At 40.9% G+C, this 23,869-nt stretch overlaps 1 protein-coding gene across 2 annotated transcripts in view; it reads left to right on the plus strand.

Annotated features, from left to right (window-relative positions):
- The window catches only part of RSPRY1 (ring finger and SPRY domain containing 1), a 44,425-nt gene that overhangs the window by 14,556 nt on the left and 6,000 nt on the right, over window positions 1–23,869 (plus strand). For both annotated transcript variants that reach the window (XM_040498090.1, XM_040498091.1), the window contains exons 3-13: window positions 4,491–4,543; window positions 5,225–5,337; window positions 6,645–6,771; window positions 7,823–7,881; window positions 9,781–9,847; window positions 10,479–10,610; window positions 12,295–12,410; window positions 13,576–13,719; window positions 18,359–18,470; window positions 19,800–19,902; window positions 20,240–20,392. In XM_040498090.1, the coding sequence (XP_040354024.1) occupies window positions 4,491–4,543; window positions 5,225–5,337; window positions 6,645–6,771; window positions 7,823–7,881; window positions 9,781–9,847; window positions 10,479–10,610; window positions 12,295–12,410; window positions 13,576–13,719; window positions 18,359–18,470; window positions 19,800–19,902; window positions 20,240–20,392 (1,179 nt within the window). The remainder of the gene's footprint in view (window positions 1–4,490; window positions 4,544–5,224; window positions 5,338–6,644; window positions 6,772–7,822; window positions 7,882–9,780; window positions 9,848–10,478; window positions 10,611–12,294; window positions 12,411–13,575; window positions 13,720–18,358; window positions 18,471–19,799; window positions 19,903–20,239; window positions 20,393–23,869) is intronic.

A 23,869-nucleotide genomic window follows, 5' to 3' on the forward strand; every position in this document is an offset into this window, starting at 1 on the left:
CTTTTTTTTAAAGTTATATCTGGGTTCTTTTTGCCTCAGGCTCTGCTAGTAAATTTAAGTATCTAAATATTTGATAATCCCTTTTATAAAACCTAGTTTTAATTCCTCAAAATTATAGCGTTAAGCAAGGTATACCTGTGCATATTATTCTGAGGGGAATTTTTTCCCTCATAGAAATAAATTTATTTTGTACATCTTAATATCTGCTGTAGAACAGGCCGGGGAAAGGAGGTTCTTACAAATCTTCTCCATAACCAATTCAGAAAGGTCTTCCTAACGTTATTAATACCAGCCTTTGAAGCAGTTCTGGTATCTGACTCAATTTTGTTTATACTGTGGATAGACTCTTTTTATTTCTTTTTTTAAATTATTTATATTGTAGTTAATATACAGTACAACATTGGTTTCAGAGGTAGAATTCAGTGATTCATCATTTACATTCAACACCCCGTGCTCATCACAAGTGCCCTTCTTAATACTCACCATCCATCTAGCCCGTCTCCCACCCACCTCCCTTCATCAACCCTCAGTGTGTTCTCTGTCAGTTAAGAGTCTCTTGTAGTTTGTTTCCCTCTCTTCTCTTTCCCTGCCCTTCCTATATATCCATCTGTTTTATTTCTTATATTACACATATGAGTGAAATCATGTATTTTTCTTTCTCTGATTGACTTTCTTCACTTAGCATAATATATTCTAGCTCCATCCACGTCATTGCAAGTGGCAAGATTATTTTTTTTTTTGATGGCTGAGCAATATTCCATTGTATATATACATCTTTATTCATTCAACAGTCAAGGGACATTTGGGCTGTCTCCATAATTTGGCTATTGTTGATAATGCTGCTAGAAGCATTGGGTTGCACGTACCCCCTTGGAATCTGTATTTTTGTATCCTTTAGGTAAATACCTAATAGTGCAATTGCTGGGTCATAGTTCTGTTTTTAGTTTTTTGAGGAATCTCCACACTTCTTTCCAGAGCGGCTGCATCAGTTTGCATTCCCACCAGCAGTGCAAGAAGGTTTCCCTTTCTCTGCATCCTCACCAACACCTCTTGTTTTGTTGTTAATTTTATGAATTTTAATGCTCATATGTTTGTAGAAAATATTTATTGAATATAAATCTATGCCATTTACATCCCTCAAACTCAGTCAAGAAGCTAGAAACTTATTTAAAGTTTCTTCATGGTGCCTGTTTTTTTTTGTTTGTTTTGTGTTGTTTTTGAGAGACAGCACATGCAAGCGCGTGAGCAGGGCAGGAGCACAGGGAGAGAGAATCTTAAGTAGACCTGCACCTGGGGGGTGGGGGTGGGGTGCACACACACAAGGCTCCATCTCACAACCCTGTGAGGTCATGACTTGAGCTGAAATCAAGAGTCGACGCTTAACTGATTGAGCCACCCAGGTGCCTCTCTGCATGGTGACATTTAAAACATACTATAAAATTATAATGAAAAGTTTCCCTTCCCAAATAAGGAAACCACAAGCAGTGTTATTTAAGCCCATTCGAGAAGTACAGAATAGGCTTTGCCGTATTTTTTAAGAAAGTGATTAAGACAGTATGGAAGCAGAGTAGGAGATTTATCTCCAGTCTTTTAGAAAATATTACACATTATAAGTGAACTTGTTGATGAAGCAACTAATTCACTAACCTGAGGCAAATAGCGTACATTTGAGTAATAGGGTCATCTTTACCGTAAACCTGCTTATACCAAATTATAGCTATAACTCTTCTCAGAAGGAGCAAATAAGGCAGATGTAGAGCAAGTGTGACGGGACCTGTTCGAGAAGCTAATGGCCAAACAGCATTCAGACAGTTACAAACATAGTCACTGTAGCTTGTTTTTCAGAAACTACTAAAGGAGAAGAATTTCATACCTATAAAGTTTATAAGGCTGTTAAAACTAACCGTGGAAGATAGGACTGATGGACTTGGTAAGAATATACCTAAAAGGATGTATGCAGATGTCACAATTCTAGAATAATTGGTATTGATTGTTCCCCTCATTCTGCTTGTTACTTAGGAAAGGATGATGTTGATCTGAGAGAGGGGAGCAGTTTCTAAAGCTGTAGTGAGAGGCTTATATAGGAAACACACTTTAAATATACTTAAAGTCGTTTTGAAGTTCTCTTATTTGCATTTTTTTTTTTTTTGGTAGTGACTTTATCCTCAAATTGTCAGTGGTATTAATATTATTCTCATATAGTTTGGGACTTTAAGTTACAGACTCCTCCTGATGGAAGTTTTTTCCTCACTGTGTGTGTGTGTGTGTGTGTGTGTGTGTGTGTCTGCGTCTGCGTCTGTTCTGTCTTCCTCTCTGTCATCCTGTCTCTCTTCCTGTCATTTTTGCTGTTATCTCCATCTACCTTCAGTCTACGACTTAACCTAAAATTGGCAGGTCTGCGTTCCCATAGCCTGAGTCCTGCTACATGGCTTTCTTTGCCTTTTCTGTCACTAGAGACTTGCAGCTTGATATCAGTTGTAGGTCAGATTGTCATTCCTAACTTTCTTCCAACTTCTTTCACTGAGAGGGGAACCCCACCTGAGCTTCACTTCCTGAGTCTGTTCCATCCCTTGCACAGGTGTGGTTTTGGTCCCCATTACCTGCCCTGCAGGCATAGAGCTCCTGGTCACCTCTGTCTAGTTCCAGACAGTGAGCCCCATTGTCCTGCAGCTTTAGCTCCTGCATCCCACCAGGAATTTCTGTTGCATTTCTGTTCCACAGAGAAGTTTATCTTGTTTTTTGAATGTAAGGGTGTGTGTGTGTGTCCTTAAAGTGCATCTGTGTAGAATCGAGGTGTTGTAGTCCTCATTGGTCACTGACTCTACCACATTTTTATTATTCTTTCCTTTTTCCCTAATCCTGTTGTCTCCTTTGCCTGACCCACTAACTAAATATCAATGGGTAACCATTCTCGTGAATTTAAGGTTATTTTCTTCCAATCTGCCTGCCATATGTATGTTTGTGTCTCTATAGGAAGTTTATAATAGTATTTTGTGTGTGATTTTAAAAACTTACATAAGTGATACATAAATCTTTGTTTTTAACTTCTGTCAACATTATTTGAGACCTATGTTGCTGTGTGTCAAGCTACAACTGCTTCTGAGTCCTGCAGATTATTCCTTTGTATGTTTGAAAGTCTTATATTTTGTTATCCTGTTATCTGGTGATGGTCGCTTACATTGATTCCAAATTTTTGTTCCTACAAATAGCATTATGACAAATAATCTCCTACACATCTATTACCTATGTTAATAGTTTCTCTGGCATTGTTGGGACATTTAATTTCATTATTACCGGATTGCTCTCCAGAAATATTTGTAATTGGTCAGTTACATCATTTAAGACAAATCTTTTGAACGGTTATTTGTTATTTCTTCTGAGAGAGAGAAAGAGAGTGTGTGTGTGCGCATTCAGGGGAGGGGCAGAGAGAGGGGGAGAGAGAATCCCAAGCTCCATGCTGTCAGCTCAGAGCCCCATGCAGGGCTAGATCTCACAAACCATGAGATCATTACCTGAGCTGAAGTCAAGAGTCTGATGCTTAAGGAACTGAGCCACCCAGGTGCCGCTAAGGCAAATCTTTTAAATGATAATTTTCCCTTGTTATGGAAAGGTACAGGGTATGTCAGATAACCAGTACCTAATGAGTACCTGAAATTAACTTAATAATTTCCATATCATAAGAGTATTCTGAGGATTAAATGATTGAAAACAATAGTTTTTACAGGTTTCTTCATAGTAAAGCAGAGAGCCACGATATGTAAATAAACCTGAATTAGATCTAAGTAATTAGATTTATCATTGTTTGATGGAAAATATTTCGTTCATTAGTGAAGTTCCCCTAAAGCACTTCCTTAAGATTCCTGGGATCACAGATTGAAAACCCACTAAATTACAGTTTATAATGCCATTTTAGAGCATCATCTACACTATTAAATATCTCCTTGATTAAGTTTGGTTTCTTTTTCTTCTACTGCCATTTTATGAAACTTAAGCAAATAGTGTTATCTCCCAGAAGAACACTTAAAAATGAAGACGTTTATGTAGGCGCTTGCTTCCATAAATCCTCAGTTGAGATTGTAATCTCCCTTCCTGGTGTTTCTTTGAGGTAAGTTGGAGGAAGATAATTTTGGCCTCCCTAGCTCATCTTGGTTGGCATTGGGCCTCTAGAGGAAAGCTGAGTAGTTCTGTGGTCTCCAGTTCTAGTCCCATGCTTTTGCTCCAGGCCATGTGGTGGTCCGTGCCTATGCCTTCCCGCCCCTTTTATTTGTGGGCCATCACAGATGATGGTCTTGGTCTTGAAAATGAACACATGTGGTGTATATTTGTCCTCACAGCATGTATCTCCAGTTGTCTCTTCCATCTCTTTCTCCACAACCTTCCATGTTCATTTCTTCTTTCTCTTTCTATACCACACTGTCAGTTTGAATTTTTATTTGGAATTGTCATTTCTCATTTCTTCAAGTTTGATGTGTTAACTATTTGTTTTTCAGTGATCAGGAACCTCCCTATTCAATGATTACATTGCACGAAATGGCAGAAACAGGTATTTTTCAAATTTTTAAAAAAATATTTTCTAATGAATTCATAATTATGGAAAATATGACCACTTTTTTTAAATAAAAGATTCCAAAAGTACTTAATACACATGACCATTAAAAGCCTTACGTGTGCAGAAGTTTTCCTATCCAAAGGTAAAAATTAATAATCACTATATATTGCATCCTGAATATGTAGCTGCACCTCTCAGCAACGGTTTTATTTCACCTAAATTATTAAAAGAGAACTTGGGGGAGCATTGACAGATCTTTGACCAAAACTCTTCCAGAATGGGAAGGGTAGTTTTTTGGCCCTTAATTTCCTAAGTATCATTCTGAAAGTAGAGCCAACTGCTTCAGATATTTAATCTTCTCAGTACGCTCCTATGTTATAAACAAGATGCTGAAAACTGTTAATTATAATTTGAGAACCCAGGACCATAGCTTTAATTCTCTCCAAATAAAGATGCCCCCAAATCACGAGGCTCCTGCAAATTAAAAATCTTTGGTTCTACCGTGATGACTACAATTAATGACTGTCTATGCCAAATGTTAACTGCTTAAAAGCTACAAGATGAAAGCCAAAAGTGTTTCTATTTTAATATAAAGTCACCTTGTGTTATAAGTGATATATTTTCACATTTTAGAAATAGTGGCTCTACCATATAATCTTATTGATTTGCTCTTAGATGAAGGATGGTTGGATGTTGTCCAGTCTTTAATTAGAGTTATTCCATTGGAAGATCCACTGGGACCAGCTGTTATAACATTGTTACTAGATGAATGTCCATTGCCCACTAAAGTAAGTTAATACTTCTCTTTAATGAAACTGTCACCTATGCTTAAACACAGGATAAATGCCTACAAAGAACCTTTGATATAATGCATTTCCTCTTTATACATTTGTGGTCTGTTTCATTCAATATTGACTGAATATTGACTGAGGGGCATTATGTAAACTTTTTTATTTCTAATGAAGTGCTACATCCTCTTTCTATCACTAACTTTCTATAAAGCTTTGGTTTAAAATTTTAAAATGTTAAAAATTAAAACATTTATATTTGAAACAGCAATCTTCTTGAAGTTGGAAGACGATATTCAGTTGCTGAGCTGATTTTCTTACCTGTCTCTAAACAAATTTCCTCATAACAAAAGGTTTTCTTTAATGTTTCCTATTAAGAGAAAAAGCTATTATACTAAAAGCCCTTGTGAGTCTTAACTCTAACATATTAAAGATTGGTATGACCTTGATTTTCCCTTAAATAGAACAAAAGTATCAAACTTTCATTGCCTTAGTCCATATCTTCTATGGAATGGGTTTTTGTTTTTTTTTTTTAAATTTTGGGTGCTGGCATCTGTCATTTGGTTGAGCCTCAGACACTTGGGCACAACATGGAAAAACTTATGAACAGAAGAGAAAAGCCTTTGGCCCAGTCACTGATGAAATGACCTTTACCTAGGCTTATGAGAGGTTTCTGTTATAATTTGCCTCAAAAACTCTGGTGAGCTTTGTTCTTGCTTGATTTAAAAAAAAAAAAAAAAAAAAAAAATGTGAGTAACCTTTTACTTAAACATCACTAAGACCCTATTATTATCAATCATATTGGCATTTGGGTGGATTTAGTCTGTTTAATGATTCAGGAGTAAACAGCATATTTTTTTTAATACAACTGGTACTTTTTTTTTTAATGTTTATTTATTTTTGAGACAGAGAGAGACAGAGCATGAGCAGGGGAGGGGCAGAGAGAGAGAGGGAGGCACAGAAGCTGAAGCAGTCTCCAGGCTCTGAGCTGTCAGCACAGAGCCCAACGCGGGGCTCGAACTCACGAACTGTGAGATCGTGACCTGAGCCGAAGTCGGACGCTTAACCAACTGAGCCACCCAGGCGCCCCTACATTTTGAATGAAGTAGAATCTAGCAATTCATGTAAGAAAACTTCCAGGTTGATCAAATAACATTGATATCATTGGGTGCATTGTATCATTTTGTAGGTGCATTCTGAGTTAATTTCATAACTGGCTATAGCTTTTGTCTCAAATGATTCCCCTGGAGGAAAAAACCTAAGTGATGATATATTTACCAAATTCCCTTGTACATTTTTGTTTTTAGGATGCACTCCAGAAATTGACTGAAATTCTCAATTTAAATGGAGAAGTAGCTTGCCAGGACTCAGGTCATCCTGCTAAACACAGGAACACATCTGCAGTCCTAGGTTGCTTGGCTGAGAAACTGGCAGGTAACTCTGGAAACCTCTACCAAGAAAGATCTTCAGTTTTTTTGACATGATGGAGAAGATTGCAGGTCTTTAATCAAACCTGTATCAGAAAGGAGTGTCTCAAAAGAAATAAAATAAAAATTTAATTTAATTTAATTTAATTAATACTGAGGGACAAGAGCTAACTGGAAAAAAAGTACTCAAAGTCCAAAGAGATGAATGCAATCTAATTTAGCTTTGAGGATTTTCAGAGACATTTATTTATTTTTAAATGTTTATTTTTGAGAAAGAGAGAGAGAGAGAGCACAAGTGGGGTAGGGGCAGAGAGAGAGGGGGGCACAGAATCTGAAGCAGGCTCCAGGCTCCGAGCTGTCAGCACAGAGCCCGACATGGGGCTCAAACCCACGTACTGGGAGATCATCACCTGAGCCGAAGTTGGATGCTTAACTGACTGAGCCACCCAGGCGCCCCCAGAGAGACATTTAAAAGAAAAAGTTGTACTCATTTGCTTTAAAATTAAGAATAAAAGGTTACATTCAGTATAATAAATAAAGATTATGGAAGTATATATTTATGCATATAATAGATAATATACATTTATGCACTTTATAGAGTTTAGCTAGATAATAGAGACCTACAAGGTAGGAAAAGAAGAAAAGGAACTGTCATTGGAGCAGTTCCTGAGAAGAGAAGCAGATATTTAACTTATTTATGAACATTACCCACTTTAGGAAAGTTAGCATCAAAGTGCAGGTGAAGAGCTCAGCTAGTTAGGATCCTGTATGGTGGAAGAAACAATGGATTCCAAATCAGGACCCGTGGGTACTGCCTCCGATTCTGCCATGTGCACCCCAAATGCACCAGAATGAGTGACTTCACTGTGGGCTCCATTGCTCAGCTGTGAAATAGAAACAGTACTATTCCCTGCCTCAGAGCAGGAGGCTCGAATAAGACACTGTGCATGAGAGTACCTTGTCAAAGAGTTCTAAAAAACAATTTTACTGTTATTAGTTACTGATGAAAAAGAATATGGCCCATTTTATTGTATCTTGTGTTTGTTATGTTTGTCCAGGTCCTGCAAGTATAGGCTTACTTAGCCCAGGAATACTGGAATATTTGCTACAGTGTCTGGTAAGTGAGGCATCAAAGCCAGTTATTCTTAGTCATCTACAACTGTGCATTTTTCTAAAATTGCCAGCTTAACCACTGGCACAGAGAATGGAATCAGTTATAAATTTTATTTGCAGGTGTTTCCTGAGTGTTTATCTATTCCCTCCTATGTTCAAAAAAAAGAAAAAAAAATGAGGGCGGGATAGGAATTTATTGCAAGCAAAAGCAGCTGAGTTGGTCTGGTTTTAAATTTAGTCCTAAGATAGCTGCTATGATTGGCTTTTGTGTGTGTGTCCTTAGGGTCGGCCAAATGGTAGTAGGGACCTCTGCAGCGGAAACAAAATTACATGGCATTCCAAGCCAGGAAACTGTCAGGTCAGATTGCCAGTGCATCTAAATCTCCACTTCTTCCCTCCCCCTCTGGCTACTGCTCTTATAACTGTTGTCGTGGAGTACTTGATCTATTGTCTGTGAAGCTTGCGGTTTGCTGAGGTTGTGCTGTCAGATCTCTTACACTGCTGGACTGCAGACTTGACTGGTCTGTATTTGTTAAAGTTATTTTTGCAGGCCTCCTGAGCATTGGCCTTCTTCAAAATCTGAAAGACTTTATTTTTCAATACTTATATGATATGTACCTAAGACACACCCCACTATGCTAAGCAAGCCCTGTGGGGATACAAAAGTAGTATAACCAGTCCTTTGCCCTTAAGAAGTTTCCTGGTTAACGGGGGGAACAGAACTACTCGGACAAGACAGCCTCCATTTTATGACAGGGCATGATCAAGGGCAAAATCCCCTCTCTCAGACTAAGTGCCATAAGAGTACTGAGAAGGTGATGGGGAGGTGGAAGATGGTGGTGGTAAGGGCCAGGAGAGCCATGGGAGACAGGCTTCCAGATGAAGGTGGCATCTCAGCTAGGTCACATCATAGGTTAGGATTTGACTGTGCACACTGGAAGGAAAAATGGGTTTTGGCTAAGGGCCCATCACCAGCAGAAGCTCAGAGATAGAAATGACCATGCTCCTGGCATATTGCAGAGAATTGTCTGTTGAGGAGACAGTGTTTAGAGACAGGAGGACAGGCCTGAACATCCTGATGGGGAGGGCTCTGGGCCTGAAAAACCAGACTGAGGAATTGAGAGTGGATATGGCAGGAAGCAGGGTACTGAACAGGCTTTGCTGCAGGGCATGCTGGTGGTTGCATGAGAGTTGCAGAACCTTTGAGCCCCCGGGAAGTGAGTAGGAATCACCTGATGTTCTAGAGCTCCTTTGCAAGCTGCTAACGTAGCTACGGTAAAGGATGGCTCTGAGAAGGTTTGATGTTAAGCAGGTAGGTTTTTCTTTAAATGATGAACACATGTGATGTGAAGTTAAATGTAATTTAAAGAGTGCTGTCCCACCTACCATTAGCATTTGTGGATTTCCTTGCAGAGAACAGACTGAAAACTAAGCCATAAGGTATTCATTCCATCATTTATAATTTTGGAACCTGGTAGTAATGTGTGGTTCCTTTAAGGCTTCTGAATAAAAGTCATTCTTAGCTACAATTCTAGGTTTCTGTTTGGCTTGCTTAAATCAATGTAAGAATCCGCATGGTTTTCTTTCACAAAGCTCTAATATAAATGTTACTAAGTGGAATAACATAGTGCATTTAACAAAATACTTCTGAAATTTGCATATCTATAAATGAACCTGGTGGCTTCAAGAAAATAATATACAATTTTATGAGACTCTGTCTTGGTTCCTTATTACTAGCAGTATTAGCAAACAGAGGATTAAGGACTCAAATGAGTAAAACTCTTCTGATTGCTCCAAAAAAATCAAGCACATATTGGGTAAGAAGAAGAAATTGGTAACTCGCCGCCTCTGCAGGGAAATGATGTTTTTGCTTTATGTTTCTCTATCTTTTGTTGTCTTTCAGAAGCTACAGTCCCACCCCACAGTCATGCTCTTTGCACTTATTGCGCTGGAAAAGTTTGCACAGACAAGTAGGTATAGTGACTTCTTGCACTAATGATCTTCTGAACTGGCTGTTAAAAATCTTATTTTTATTACTTACTGGATGAGCTTATGCTTTGAGCCCCATCAAACAAGTACACGTTCCGTATTTGGGTAGACACTTCAAGGCCAGTGAGATATAACAGGGACAAAAGCCAAGAGTTTCTCACCTAAGAATCAAAGCTTAATGACCATGGTTACTGACTTTTTGTAGCTAAAAAGTTAATGATGAGGGGTGACTGGGTGAATCAGTCAGTTAAGTGTCCAACTTCTGCTCAGGTCATGATCTCACAATTCATGAGATTGAGCCCTGCATCAGACTCTGCTCTGACAGCACTGAGCCTGCTTGGGATTCTCTCTCCCTCTCTCTCTGCCCCTCCCCCACTTGCACTTTCTCTCTTTCTCTCTCTGACGCAAAATAAATAAACCTAAAAAAGAAAAAAAAAACATTAGTGATGAGATTGCTACTTCCCAGAAAGTAGTCAAGGCTCCTGGGCTATGTCCTTATTCTAGTTTCCAAGTTTTCTAATTGCCTGTCCTCACTCCTTCCCACCCCTTACCTGCCCAGCAAATCATCCTACCCTTTCATGGTTAATTCAAGGTTTATGTCTTCCCAAACAGGTGAAAATAAATTAACTATCTCTGAATCCAGTATTAGTGACCGGCTTGTCACATTGGAGTCCTGGGCTGATGATCCTGATTATCTGAAACGTCAAGTCGGGTTCTGTGCCCAGTGGAGCTTAGACAATCTCTGTAAGTAGCAATTGTCCTTCCAAAAAGGAAAAAGCCTGTTTCCCCTTCCAAACCCATTTCTTACACAGGACCACTATTCTGTAATTCACTATTTTGTAATAGTGAATGTGACACTTACCTTATAAGGTCCTATACTGTAGCTTGGCTGTATTCTAGCAGAAAAACATTCTAGGGACCCTCTAGATAAGAATTATATGGAATGCTTCTAATTCCAGCACTCTTTCTGTTCACAAACTTTTACTGATACCCTACTTCCTGCTGCATCAGGGCCATTAATCAAATGGCAGTGTCTAGGGGTGCCTGGGTGACTCAGTCAGTTAAGCGTCTAACTCTTGATTTCAGCTCAGGTCATGATCTCATGGTTCATGAGTTTGAGCCCAGCATCGGACTCTGCTCTCATAGCATGGAGCCTGCTTGGGATTCTCTGTCTCCCTCTTCCTCTCCACTCCTCCCCCACGTGCATGCGCCTGCTCAGACTCTGTTTCTCTTTCTTTCTCTCTCTCTCTCTCTCTCTCTCTTTCTCTTTCTCTTTCTCTCTCCCTCTTTCTCAAAAGTAAACATTAAAAAAAATAGCAGTGGGGCACCTGGGTGGCTCAGTCAGTTAAGCATCCAACTTCGGCTTAGGTCATGATCTTGCAGTTCATGAATTCAAGCCTCATGTTGGGCTCTGTGCTAACAGCTTGGAGCCTAGAACCTGCTTCAGATTCTGTGTCTCCCTCTCTCTCTGCCCCTCCCCTCTTCTCTCTGCCCCTCCCCTCTTCTCTCTGTCTCTGTCTCTCTCTCAAAAATAAATTTTAGAAAGGGGTGCCTGGGTGGCGCAGTCAGTTAAGCGTCCGACTTTGGCTCAGGTCATGATCTCACAGCTCGTGAGTTCGAGCCCCGCGTCAGGCTCTGGGCTGATGGCTCAGAGCCTGGAGCCTGTTTCCGATTCTGTGTCTCCCTCTCTCTCTGCCCCTCCCCCGTTCATGCTCTGTCTCTCTCTGTCGCAAAAATAAATAAACGTTGAAAAAAAATTTTTAAAAAATAAATAAATTTTAAAAAATAGCAGTGTCTAATCAACTCTTCTGACACAAACTATCTCCTCACTGTCCTATAAGCGGGCCCCAGTCATTCCTGCCTCTGGGCCTTTCCCTCACTGGGAGTTCTCTGTCTTTACTGTCCTCCTTATCCTAACTTGGCTCTTCAAAACTCAAGACTCGTCTTACCTATATGAGGAGGGTTGTTCCCAGCTTTTCTTGTTCCCTTTGAACAGCTGCTAGAACTAAAACTACCCCTACTACTAATCCTCACTCCCCCTCCAGAGTTAGCACTGTGCAGAAGCACGGCTGGACGTGTGCACCCCCTGCTCCTGCCACAGCACTGTGGGGAGTTGCTTTGTGCACGGCCTGTGTGGTGCCAGTGAAAGAATCGTTCTTAGAAAGTATAGTTTGGCTTTGGTTGCATGCAAAATAACAAATCCAGAGAGCAGAAGCATGAACCTCACAGTGCTGTCCTAACCTGTCCTAACTTTTGCTTAATTGATCCTCACGTGGTCGTGCAGCACCAGAGCCAAGGTCTTTAAGTCTCCCTACCAATTCTGCCATTTCTGAGCACCTCCCCTTAACTAGAATGGCAGCCAGTGATGACACTAGCTTTTTCCCCACAACAGCCTGCCTTAGAAACATGACCACTTTTTCTTTTGCAGTTTTAAAAGACAGTAGGCAGCTGACCTATGAGAAAGTGGACTTGAATAGCATTAGGGCCATGCTGAATAGCAACGATGTCAGCGAGTACCTGAAGATCTCGCCTCATGGCTTGGAGGTAAAGCTTTCATGGATGGAACATTCAGGGGGAAGAAATCTTGGTCTCATTTTCACACCCTGGTTCTGAACAAAAAAGCAATTTTTTGCAGAATAGATGGAAGTTCATTTCATACTCCAGGAGTGTTTAGAGGTAGAACTGGCAGACAGAAGGTGTTTGGGATATTACTTAGTCTTTTATATCCCACACGTGCTATACTCATAGTAAGTAAGCACTATAATATTTTTTGACAATTTGATTTTTTTTTTTTTTTTTTTGTAGTTTTAAGTTTTCTTTAAATTCCAGTTAACATACAGTGTAAAGATTAGTTTCGGGTGTATAATTTAGTGATGCATCACTTACATACAACGCCCAATGCTCATCACAACCAGTGCCCTCCTTAATGTCCATCACCCATTTAACCCATCCCTCCACCCACCTCCCCTCCAGCAATTGTTTGTTCTCTGTAGAAAATTTGATGTAAATATGTCTGTTTTCAATCTCTGCCATTTTATTTAGCTAAAGGTACAAAGACTAGTGTTTCCTAAAGAAGCCCTTCCTTTTTAAATCCCTGCATAACCAGTTGTATTCTGTCTAATGTTCCCCCTCTTCCCTGTGTGTTGGAAATGTTGCCGATTTTGCGGTGCACGTTGGTGAATGCTGCTTCTGTACAAGAAGGCACCATAAGGCACTAGACATGTCAAGATTAAAGAACTGTTTGAAGAGTGGCTGCAGACAGCTCTTTGATCTTGCGTATTGCCAAACGCCTCCGTAGTTTTCTGCTTTAGATTATCTTGGGGTATCCCGTCTTATACCCTTCAATGTCCTTCTCTGTCTCCATCCTAACAAGTGCAGGTTAAGGCCATGTTAATGCATCTGTAAAAGATTCCACTGTGAAGGTAAATACCTGTAAGTACTTCAAAAAGAAGCCAGTAGCCCTCGTTAATTCTTCCTGTGGCCATCTTTGAGGCCTTTCAACCCTGTTAGAACTCCTTGGGGATAAAACCATAAAACAGAGTGTGCTTCATTCTGTTTTGCACTTTTTGTACCTGGGGATGTACAGAGAAGGAAATGACCATCCACCAGAAGCTTCGATAAGGAAAAAGACTCCACCTCTGAGTGGTCACTTGTCTTTGGTAGTCTCCAGGCATTGATGGTAGACTATGACCCGCTTTGGTTTTGCCAGGCTCGCTGTGATGCTTCCTCTTTTGAAAGCGTGCGTTGCACCTTCTGCGTGGATGCTGGGGTGTGGTACTACGAAGTCACTGTGGTCACTTCTGGCGTCATGCAGATCGGCTGGGCCACGCGAGACAGCAAATTTCTCAATCACGTGAGTACCCTAGAGAACTGTGTGAACAGGGCCAACCGCAGACTTTTGGTGAGCGGGTGGAGGACACGGCTTTTTCAGGTAGGCTTGCAGTGTCATCGTGCCTCGGGGTGCACCGCGTGCTGCCAGATCCCTCACAGAGGGGGTGCCGAATGGATTCAGAAAAAGCGAAACACAAGTGAAACCGCCCGTCAGCTTTTTTCCCCCTCGAGTTTCAAGTTCACATTCGTTTTTACCTACAGGTTGGATGTGTCCTTTGTCTCTGTAGGGTGTCTCCGCCCCCAGCCACATTGCTGGCTTGGTTTTCATATTGGGACCCAGCATGACTTTTACCTTGCATTTAAGCTTTAAGAACCTTGTAGGAATTCTCTTCCTTTCATAAAATACTAAATATTGGCTTGACTTCTTTAACTTGACTTTTATCTTGTGATTGGTAGGCACATTTGTTTTCAATATTTAGTATTTATCTTTTGTTGTAGAAAGCTGGCAGGTAAGAGGGAAGATGAAATCCACTAGAAGAAGCAGGATTCAGCTACCGCTGCTCGAGTGTGAGGGCAGGGCTTCCTCTCTTTCCTATAGATATTAATTTCTTGCCAATTTATGCCCTTCTGATGCCCAGCCTGATCGACTTTCTTGTGTTTCTCCAATTTTAAGCTGTTTAGAATCAATCCAGTTTTGATCTGGAATCTTTTGTGTGGATGTATGATTTTTACCCTTTGAACTGGGAAAACACTTTGGATTATTTTGCTAATTTAAACAGTAGTCTCCCATCTGTAAGGTGCTAGGTTGGGTGTTAGAAGTGAACCAACAAAACCAAACTCTGCTTGCCTGCTATAGGTATAGTTTCGGGAGGACCATTTCAGCAAGGCTGTGTAGCATCTTAGAATTGTGCATGGCCTTTTACTAAACTCCTTGCTGGAGAGACAACTGGAGGAAGAGAGTCAGTGGAGAGGTCAGATTCTTGTCCAGGATAGAAAACTAGACCCCAGTCTGCTGTTGCTTTTGTCGGGACCTTTTTCTGATGAAGGGCCTCCTCAATGACAGCACCTTAATTAAGACCTGGATGCATGAGACTTTATTGTGGCACCATGTGGTCAGAAGTACACGGGTCTGGAGAACAGTGCTGGTTAGTCTCTTAGTTCCCACCTTGGGCACTGATTTAAAGCAGGTAGCATCAATTATCCTGACAATCTGACCCAAAGGAGGTCCCGAAGACAATTTTTTAGACCTTAGGGGGCAAAAAGGTTTGTTTCCAGAGCGTTGTCATTTTGGAGCCATTCCTCTGATTCCCACAGCAGTCTGTACTGCCACCACATCCATTTCACATATGACAATTGGAGACTGGGAGGACCTAAAGAATATTGGACTAGAATTCAGGCTCCTTCCTGTTCTATAAGAGTCATCTTCTTTGCATTTGAAAATGGAAAGAATCTCAGAGAATTAGCTAGGTTCCTCATTTGGGTGTAAAAAAAGTTGTTCCAGAACTAGAAGAAAGATGGAAATCTCTAGGGAGGAAGCTCTAGGACAATATTTGTTTCTTGTCATTTGGCAGCAGCACCACCACCGCACCCCCCCCCCCCCACCGCCCATGATTCTATGTGTAGTATATCTAATTCTCGATATTGTAAATTTTTTTTAATATTAAAATTTTTTTATTATTTACCAGTGAGGCTGCCACTAATTTCTGCCATATCATTGCAGAAACTTTGGCTCCTCAAATTAAGATCCTTAAAATGCTGTTTTCCTATCCTCTAAATTGCTTGACAGACTTTTAATTTCTTCCTTTAAAAATCAAAACCAGGGGTGCCGGGGTGGCTCAGTCTGTTAAGCATCCACCTCTTTGGTTTTGGCTCAGGTTATGATCTTATGGTTCATGAATTCGAGTCCTGTGTCTCGAGTTCTGTGCTGACAGTGCAGAACCTGCTTGGGATTCTCTGTCTCTCCCCATCTCTTTGCCCCTCCCCAGTGTGTGTGCTCTCTCTCCTTCTCTCAAAATAAATAAATTAAAAAAAATTTTTTTTAATCAAAAAACATTTTTTTCCTGATCTAAGTACTTGTTGATTCTCTGTTAGAAGTCAATGAAGTCTGATACCTCTTTTCCCAAACATAGGATTTTAATCATGTTGCCATACTTACAACTTTGCTTCAAACAGACGTTCTGGTAATTCTGATTTTTTTTTTTTTTTTTTTTTTTTTGCCTGTACAGACGGGGTGTGCTTTTATGAAATAAGTCATCCCTAGGATACACCCAGTCTCTAATGACTTGAAGTCAATCCACAGTGCCTCTTCTTTTAACTCTTACTGCTTGGGCTTCAGTTTTGAAAGGATGATAAAAGTGTTGGGCTCTCATTAAAATGAGAAGCTTAAGGACAGTTCTTGTTCAGGTCACCTACAGAATAGTTGGTCTTGTGTATTTTTATGGAGGTTTGGGTGAAACAAGTTTTTAAGGGTGCATTTTGAGTTATCTGAAATAACTTTTGCCTTTTCATGAGCATCTACCATACTTTCGCGTACTATCTCTAATCTTTTTGAGAGTTTGGGAAGGTATTATTCTCTCATTTAAAGATGAGAGTGAGGTTCAGACAAATGAATTTAGAAACTTACCCGAAGTCACCTGGCCTCCAAGTGCTAGAAGCACTCCAAGAAGAATCGAGACCCTGGTCAAGATAACCCATGCTCCTTCCCCTGGAGTAGCTTCGTCCCTTGGAGAAAATGAGTCTGCTTTCTGAAACAGAAAAGGGGAATAACTCTGAAGCCTATTGGGAACTCCCAGGCTGTTGAGGAGTTTGGGAACTAGACAGGCACCAAGGCAACATCAGAGAGCCAAGAGACAGGAAGTACAACAGCCAGTGTTTTAGGCGCTAAGGTGCCAACATTTCTGCCACAAACCAGTCCTAACCATTCCTCCGTGTGGGTCACTCCTACCACACTAGGTGTCTGCTGGACGGATCCAGCTGGCCAAGCCTAGGTTACATCCTACCCCTCCAACTCCTGAGCGGGAGGCAGGACATTGTATCTTCATTAAATTCCCTAAAACAGGAAGGGGTTGGGATGCTGGACAACAGAAAAAAAAGGGGAAAGAATTCAAAATATTTCCTGAATGGCAAGCTATGGATTAAACTTTTTGTTTTCAGTAATGTTTCCGTTACTAAAATATACATGACCATAAACAAGCATATCAAAATTATTACTCCAAGTACTAAGCTAGCTACCCTGTTCTCCCATTTATCTGTCTCAGCTGGAAACCACAGTCCTGCTGGGAATGTTTTCAGGTTGACAGAGGGTGTAGGGCATCTAGCTCGCTCTCAGAGATGTCAACTCAAAGGGATTTTTCCAAGTGATCTCTGCTTGGTAGAAGTACCTACTTCTTAGCCTGTAGATGTTGAGCTCTGGTTGAAATTATTACAGTTCCACCTTTGTCCCACAGTGCCACTCTCCAGTGAAATTCATCCTGGCATGGAAGACATTGCATGGTAAAAGTCTGATCTTAACCAACTCTTGTGGCTAGAAATCTTCTAGGAATGTCTTCACGTTGTTCGACAGAGGACTTGGTAGTACATTAGAAAGTGAATTGCTTGCCTTTTGCCTATGACTAACACGCGTAAAATAAAAAACCATTTTTCCTTGTTCAGGCTTGGAAAGGAGGGATAGCGAGGTATTCTTTCTAGTCAACTGATGAATTTCTTCTCTGCCTAAAGACAGGTAGATGAAAGTTCATTTGACTCTTGAATAATCTGAATAGTGCATTCAGAACAGCTGGTTCAGAAGCCTCACTTGGAGAACACTCATGAGAATTCAGTATATTGTAGTCCCAAGTAGTCAAGGAATATGTTCGAGCCTTTTCTCCCGTCGATCTCCTCACTGCATTGTTTATTCCAGAGAACAAGCAGAACATCACCAAGGACCTGAAATCTTACTTGGATTTGGCCCACTAAGAATCTTTCACCATGAACCTTTAAAGATAGCAGTTGTCTGATCTGCATGCTTCTTCTGTTTGTTCTATTTTTTCATAAGCACTTAAAATAATTTAAGATCCCATCCACCCTTTTAACAATAAAATAATTGTGAAATAATTAAAAGGCAATAAGAAATAAAAGAAGCTGCCGAGGACTTGTATGATGCTCGAGTTGAGCCCACCTCTGAATAGCTATTAGCTGACTGTCCACTATAACCTTTTTCTTGTGTCCAGTTTTGAAATCTCCGTGTATGTGGTTGTTTTGAAGTCTACTACATGCAAGAAAGTTGTTTTCCCAGCCACAGTGAAGTAGAAAGCACACCATTCTTAGGATAAGAAGAGTCCAAGGTCCAAACGTGGCTTTCTTAGTAATGATTTGTCTTTGGGTGATGTGGTTGACCTCTCTGAGCCTTTATCTCCTCTTAAAGTGGAGCAGGATGCCATCAGCCTTATGGTGGCTCATGAGAATTAAAAGAACTAACAAATTTGTTGGTGAGGTCATTATCCAGTCATGGAGAGCCAGGCTTCCGGGTCAGCATTTTGGTATCTTCTAAGAACCATAGGCTCCCTTCATCTGGAAAGCTTAGAATTCCAGCCACCAGGTCTATGGTTACAAAAGACACACCGTCTTTTCTCAGAACGCAGCAGGCAGAGCCTTGCTAATCTTCTGGCCCTATCTCCCTCCAGGAAGGCTATGGCATTGGGGACGATGAATACTCCTGTGCCTACGACGGCTGCCGGCAGCTGATTTGGTACAATGCCAGGAGTAAGCCTCATCTACACCCGTGCTGGAAAGAAGGTACCCGTTCCTCTCTGTCATGAATTTATCGACTGGGTCCAGACATCTGGTTATTATGAAGGCATCTATTATGTTGGGCCTAAAAATGTTTTAATGGAAGAAGATGTGATATGAAAAGGGATATGAGCCTTTGTATTCCCCCTCATGGATGTAAACAGCGTTCTGATAAGTTCACCTCTGGTAGAGCCCTTCCTTTTGCAAAAGCATTTCAGACTATAGAATTCTTAATTGAGTGGGGAAAATGATAAGATTAATATGAATTCTAGTTTTCTCTCTGGGTATATGCTTTTTTTTTTTTCTTTGTTGAGATTTTATTTTTAAGTAATCTCTATACACAACTGGGGCTTGAACTCACAACCCCAACATCAGGAGTCACTCGCTCCACCAACTGAGCCAGCCAGCCGCCCCTCTAGATACATGCTTTGAATCAAAGCATTCAAGGAGATATTGAGGACACTGATATTGTAATGCCAGCAAAATGAGGATATTTTTAGAGGCCAGGTGGCTATGGAATAGGCACTATTCAGTGGCCATATTCTGGGCCCCACTAGAGCAGCTTTTAAGGATGAGTTGAGGGCACCTGGGTGGCTCAGTCGGTTAAGCGTCTGACTTTTGATTTCGGCTCAGGTCATGATCTCACGGTTCGTGAGGTCGAGCCCCGTGCTGGGATCCATGCTAACAGCATGGAGCCTGCTTGGGATTCTGTCTCTCTGTCTCTCCCTCTCGGTCTCTGCCCCTCCCCTGCTCATGCTCTCTCTCAAAATAAATAAATAAAAACTTAAGAAAAAAAAAAAAAGAGGCACTGTCTGCAAAGACTGTCTCATTTTTGTTTTCTAATAATTTTAAAAAAGATTGAAGTAATATGTTTAGCATAAAAATTTGGGAAATAGGGGAAAGGAGTAAAATGAAAATCCCTTATAATTCCTCCATCCAGAGATTTTTTTTAAACACTTAAAATTTGGTGTATGTATTTTTTGTTATTGTCTCACTCCTATGCCTTGAACAGCTTTCCAGGTTATTAAATAACATGATTTTTTTGTGTGTGAAATTTATTCATTTTGAGAGAGAGAGAGTATGTGTGCCAGGGGGCAGAGAGGGAGAGAATCCGCGCTCTTTTTTGCCACCCAAGTGCCCCAGCAGCATTTTCTTCTTAATCGTAGTCTAAAATATTAGACCAGTTGCAGAAGAAGCAAGACTGGTGAATGTGTTGATACATAGCTACAGATGCAGACTTGACTTGATACAATGACTGAAACCCTTGAGACACTGAGCAGAATCCTGGTAGTAGTATATACCCTAACCCTTAGCATGTTTCACTTTCTCCTGTAGGAGACACAGTAGGATTTCTGTTAGACCTAAATGAAAAACAAATGATCTTCTTTTTAAATGGCAACCAGCTGCCTCCTGAGAAGCAAGTCTTTTCATCTACTGTGTAAGTAGCTTTCCTCAGTCAAAAATTTGAGTAGATGCATGGAATTCACTTTTCTCCAGAAAAAGACCTTGTCCATTTATGTAGTCAGTTGTGATGAGAAATCATTTTATTTAGAGTAATTAAGGACCCATTTGATCATATCTATAACCATCCTGAAGCTTAATATAAGAAGATGAGGTTAGGACATTGTCAGGGTCACAGTCCTGTCTAGGTTAGTAAACAGAATCCATTACCCTTCCTTTCTAGTAGGGGATAATGTCTAAAAACCACTTCCATGTATGAGCTTTACTTTGTTTTCATGAATTCTGTTGACCTCTGTACTCCTTTTTACTTGTAGATCTGGATTTTTTGCTGCAGCTAGTTTCATGTCATATCAACAATGTGAGTTCAATTTTGGAGCGAAACCATTCAAATATCCACCATCTATGAAATTTAGCACTTTTAATGACTACTCCTTCCTCACAGCTGAAGAGAAAATCATTTTGCCAAGGTAAGGAATCTGCTTAGACTACCTGTAGACTTTCACGTGCATCTCATAAGAAGCTGAAACAGTTCCTGAAAGACTTTTTACAAATAATTTTGAAGACCTGAAAAAAATGGATGACCTCCTAGGAAATATAAATTACTCAAACAAATCCCGGAAGAGATATAAACTAACCAGTTATTATCACAAAATTAATTGAAATGAAGTAAGAGATATGTCCCCCAAAACACACCAGACCTGGGTGATTTCACAGGAGATTTCCACCACATTTTTTTTTTTAATGTTTTTATTTATTTTGGGAGATGGAGACAGAGTACGAGTGGGGGAGGGGCAGAGAGAAAAGGAGACACAGAATCCGAAGCAGGCTCCAGGTTCTGAGCTGTCGGCACAGAACCCAGCACAGGGCTCAAACTCATGAACTTCGAGATCGTGACCTGAGCAGAAGTCGGACACTTAACTGACTGAGCCACTCAGGCACCCTTCACCACGTTTTTAAATAAAAGATAACTATTTAAATATCACTATTTAAAAAATGTTTCAGAACCAGAAAGAAAGAGCACTTCCAAATAATTTTTATGAGCTAAATAATATCGGTATAAAAACCAGGCAATATAACACATGCACAAACACACAAAAAAACTGCAAACTAACTTTACCTGAATGTCAATGAAAAATCTTAAATATTAGGAAATCAAGTACATTTTTTAGCAGATATGCTTTTAACTTTGGAGTTTGTTGACACATACTTCTCTCTCTCTCTCTTTTTTTTTTTTAAACATTTCTTTATTTTTGAGAGACAGAGAGCATGAAGCAGGGGACGGGCAGAAAGAGAGGGAGACACAGAATCTGAAGCAGGCTCCAGGCTCTGAGCTGTCAGCACAGAGCCCAATGCAGGGCTCAAACCCATGAGGCATGAGATTATGACCTGAGCCAAAGTTGGACGCTCAACCGACTGAGCCAACCAGGCGCTCCAGAAACATACTGTTGCACTGCTAGCACTGTTCTACAGCCATTAGGACAGTGAATGCCATCTTGCATAAAATTCCACAGCCCTTCTTTGCCGAAAAGTGTGATAGACATTAGTTATCTCCTTGGAAGAGTATCTGCTTTTCTTTCTTATGAGATGAACGTGGTCTGTTCCTTAAGCTGAGAAAGACTCAAGCTGCTTCCTGGTAATGATCTGAACTGGAAGCTTGTTTCACAATACGAACCAAAGCTTATCATTTTTTAACAGAGCAGTTTTCTAGATCCCTGTGGGGAAGGGGATTCTTGCCACATGGATTATATCAATGACAGAGATCACACTGGCCATGGTGCGGTCAGTGTTGGGCTGTCATGCCCCGGAAGGTATATGTAACATAATGTTATAATCCTAGCTCCTGTTTTGGCTCAAAAAGCAGGTCTATAAACAGCCCTTCTAGGCCATGCTTCACCTTGGACGTAGTGTCTCAAGCCTGAAGAGCGGCTCAACAATTTGCAAACGAACCAGAAAAGGTCACAGAGTGACCCAGCAGCATTGCCTGCTATGGCAGAACCTCCGTAACATCACAAGAACAGAAGGGCCCCTTACATACCAGCTCAGGGACCTGAGGTTCATTCCTAGAACTTCCCTTCAACTTGTGTTGGTGCCTGACAGAGATTATGAACTTTAAATTCCTCTTGAATTTAGTGAAAGTCTGAAGTAATACCTCTCTTGTCTGTCATACCTCATTCCTTTTTAATTTAGCCTGTCTCACTGGAAGCGGCCCATCACTAAGCCTGCCTTGTGACGTATACCCTGAAAAGTGAGGGCAGGCTTCAGGAGTTCCCCTGGAGGCTGGCCTTAGTTAAAACGGCAACAGCATTTAGAGGACCACCCCCTGCAGAATTAAGCTTTGTGAAAGTCAGATGGCAATAGGTGCCAGCTGTTCAAAAGTCTCCTTTTACGGGCAGCTTCCAAGTACTCAGCACCCTGTCAGGTCAGCACCCAGATGCAGCCTGCCTTGAGTAAGAGCAGAGTTCCAGGTTAGGGCATCTTACGTCGCACTGTCTCTGACAGTGACACCAACACGGGAGTTGCTGGAGGCTCATTGAGTGGCGTCCTCCATGGCACAGAAACCTCTTTAACATCTCAGGTGCACCTCATTGTGACATTAGGTGTGAATGTGCCTGAGACCATTTCCTATGCTGTTAATATTTTCAGCCTGTGTTCCAAAAGCTTATATTCGGCTTGTGTTTGTTTATTCACTGGAATATATTCCTTTCTGGCTTCATGGTAGGAGATCATGGCCCTGTTACTATCTGGGATTTTGTAAATTGCTCTATATACTCTCTGTCTCTAATTCTCATTCATTTATTCACTCTTTTTTTTTTTTTTTCTCCTTCTTAACCTTTTTATTATCTGGGAACTTCAAATACACACAAAAGAAAAACAGACTATATGGCGAACCTAGTCACATACAGGGTTGGAGGGGAACTACTGTCTTCCTTTGTCTGAGCCCCGTTGTCATTCCAGGTCCCCTGGCCATAATCCTAGAGGTTCTTTGACACCTTACTTTCCACCATTCCTACATCCTACTCAGAAAATACTGTGGGCTGTGCCTTCGGAATATATCCCACATGCAACTACAGCTTGTCACCCTCACTCCTGCTACCATCGTCCAAGCTGCCTTTTTTTTTTTTTCCTTTAGCTAGTCTCCCTGTTCCTACCTAGACCCCCTTCAGTCTATTCAACACAGCCTCCAGAATGATTTTGTTACAACTTAAATCAGATCATGCCCTTCTCTGCTCACAAGACTCTAGTAGCTTCTCGTTTCACTTAAGATAAAAGCTTAAATCCTTACAGTGACCTTCCAGGTTCTACATGATTTGTACCCTTCCTTCCTTTATTACTTCTCTGACTTTACCTCCTACTTACCCTCTCCCACTTGTTCATGCTCCTTATGCAGCCACCCTGGCCTCCTTGCTGCTCCTGAAACATACCAGATCTATTATAGCCTCAGGGCCTTTGCACTTGCTGTTCTTGCTGCTAGAATGGGCCAGTGTGTGTTTTCCAACACCACCAAGCAATTAACTCAATTCCGACACTACCTGACTGGAGACAGTCAGTGTCAGGTGCCACAAGTTAAGGTCTCATTCCTACAAGGCTGCCCTCTACCCCGACTTTAAATGCCAGTCGCAAGTTCAGGTTTCTATATTTGCTTCTGGCTGACTGGCTGTAAATTGAAGGTTCCCATGATCCCCCTCATCAGGTTTGAATAACCTGCTAGAGTGGCTCACAGAATTTAGGAAAGTAGTTTCTTTGCTAGACTGACTACCAGTTTATTATAAAAGGATTTAATCCAGGGACAGGTGGAAGCAGTGCAGAGGACAGGCATGTGGGAAGCAGCCTCCATGACCTGTGAGTGTACCATCTCCCCAAACCTCCACATGTTCACCAACCTTGAAGATTTTCAAACGGTCCCCTTAGGGGTTTCTCTGGTGGCTTATTACAGAGGCATAGTT

The sequence above is a fragment of the Herpailurus yagouaroundi genome, unplaced genomic scaffold (genome assembly GCF_014898765.1).
Source record: "Herpailurus yagouaroundi ecotype Mexico unplaced genomic scaffold, PumYag 190, whole genome shotgun sequence".
Taxonomy (NCBI): Eukaryota; Metazoa; Chordata; class Mammalia; order Carnivora; family Felidae; genus Herpailurus; species Herpailurus yagouaroundi.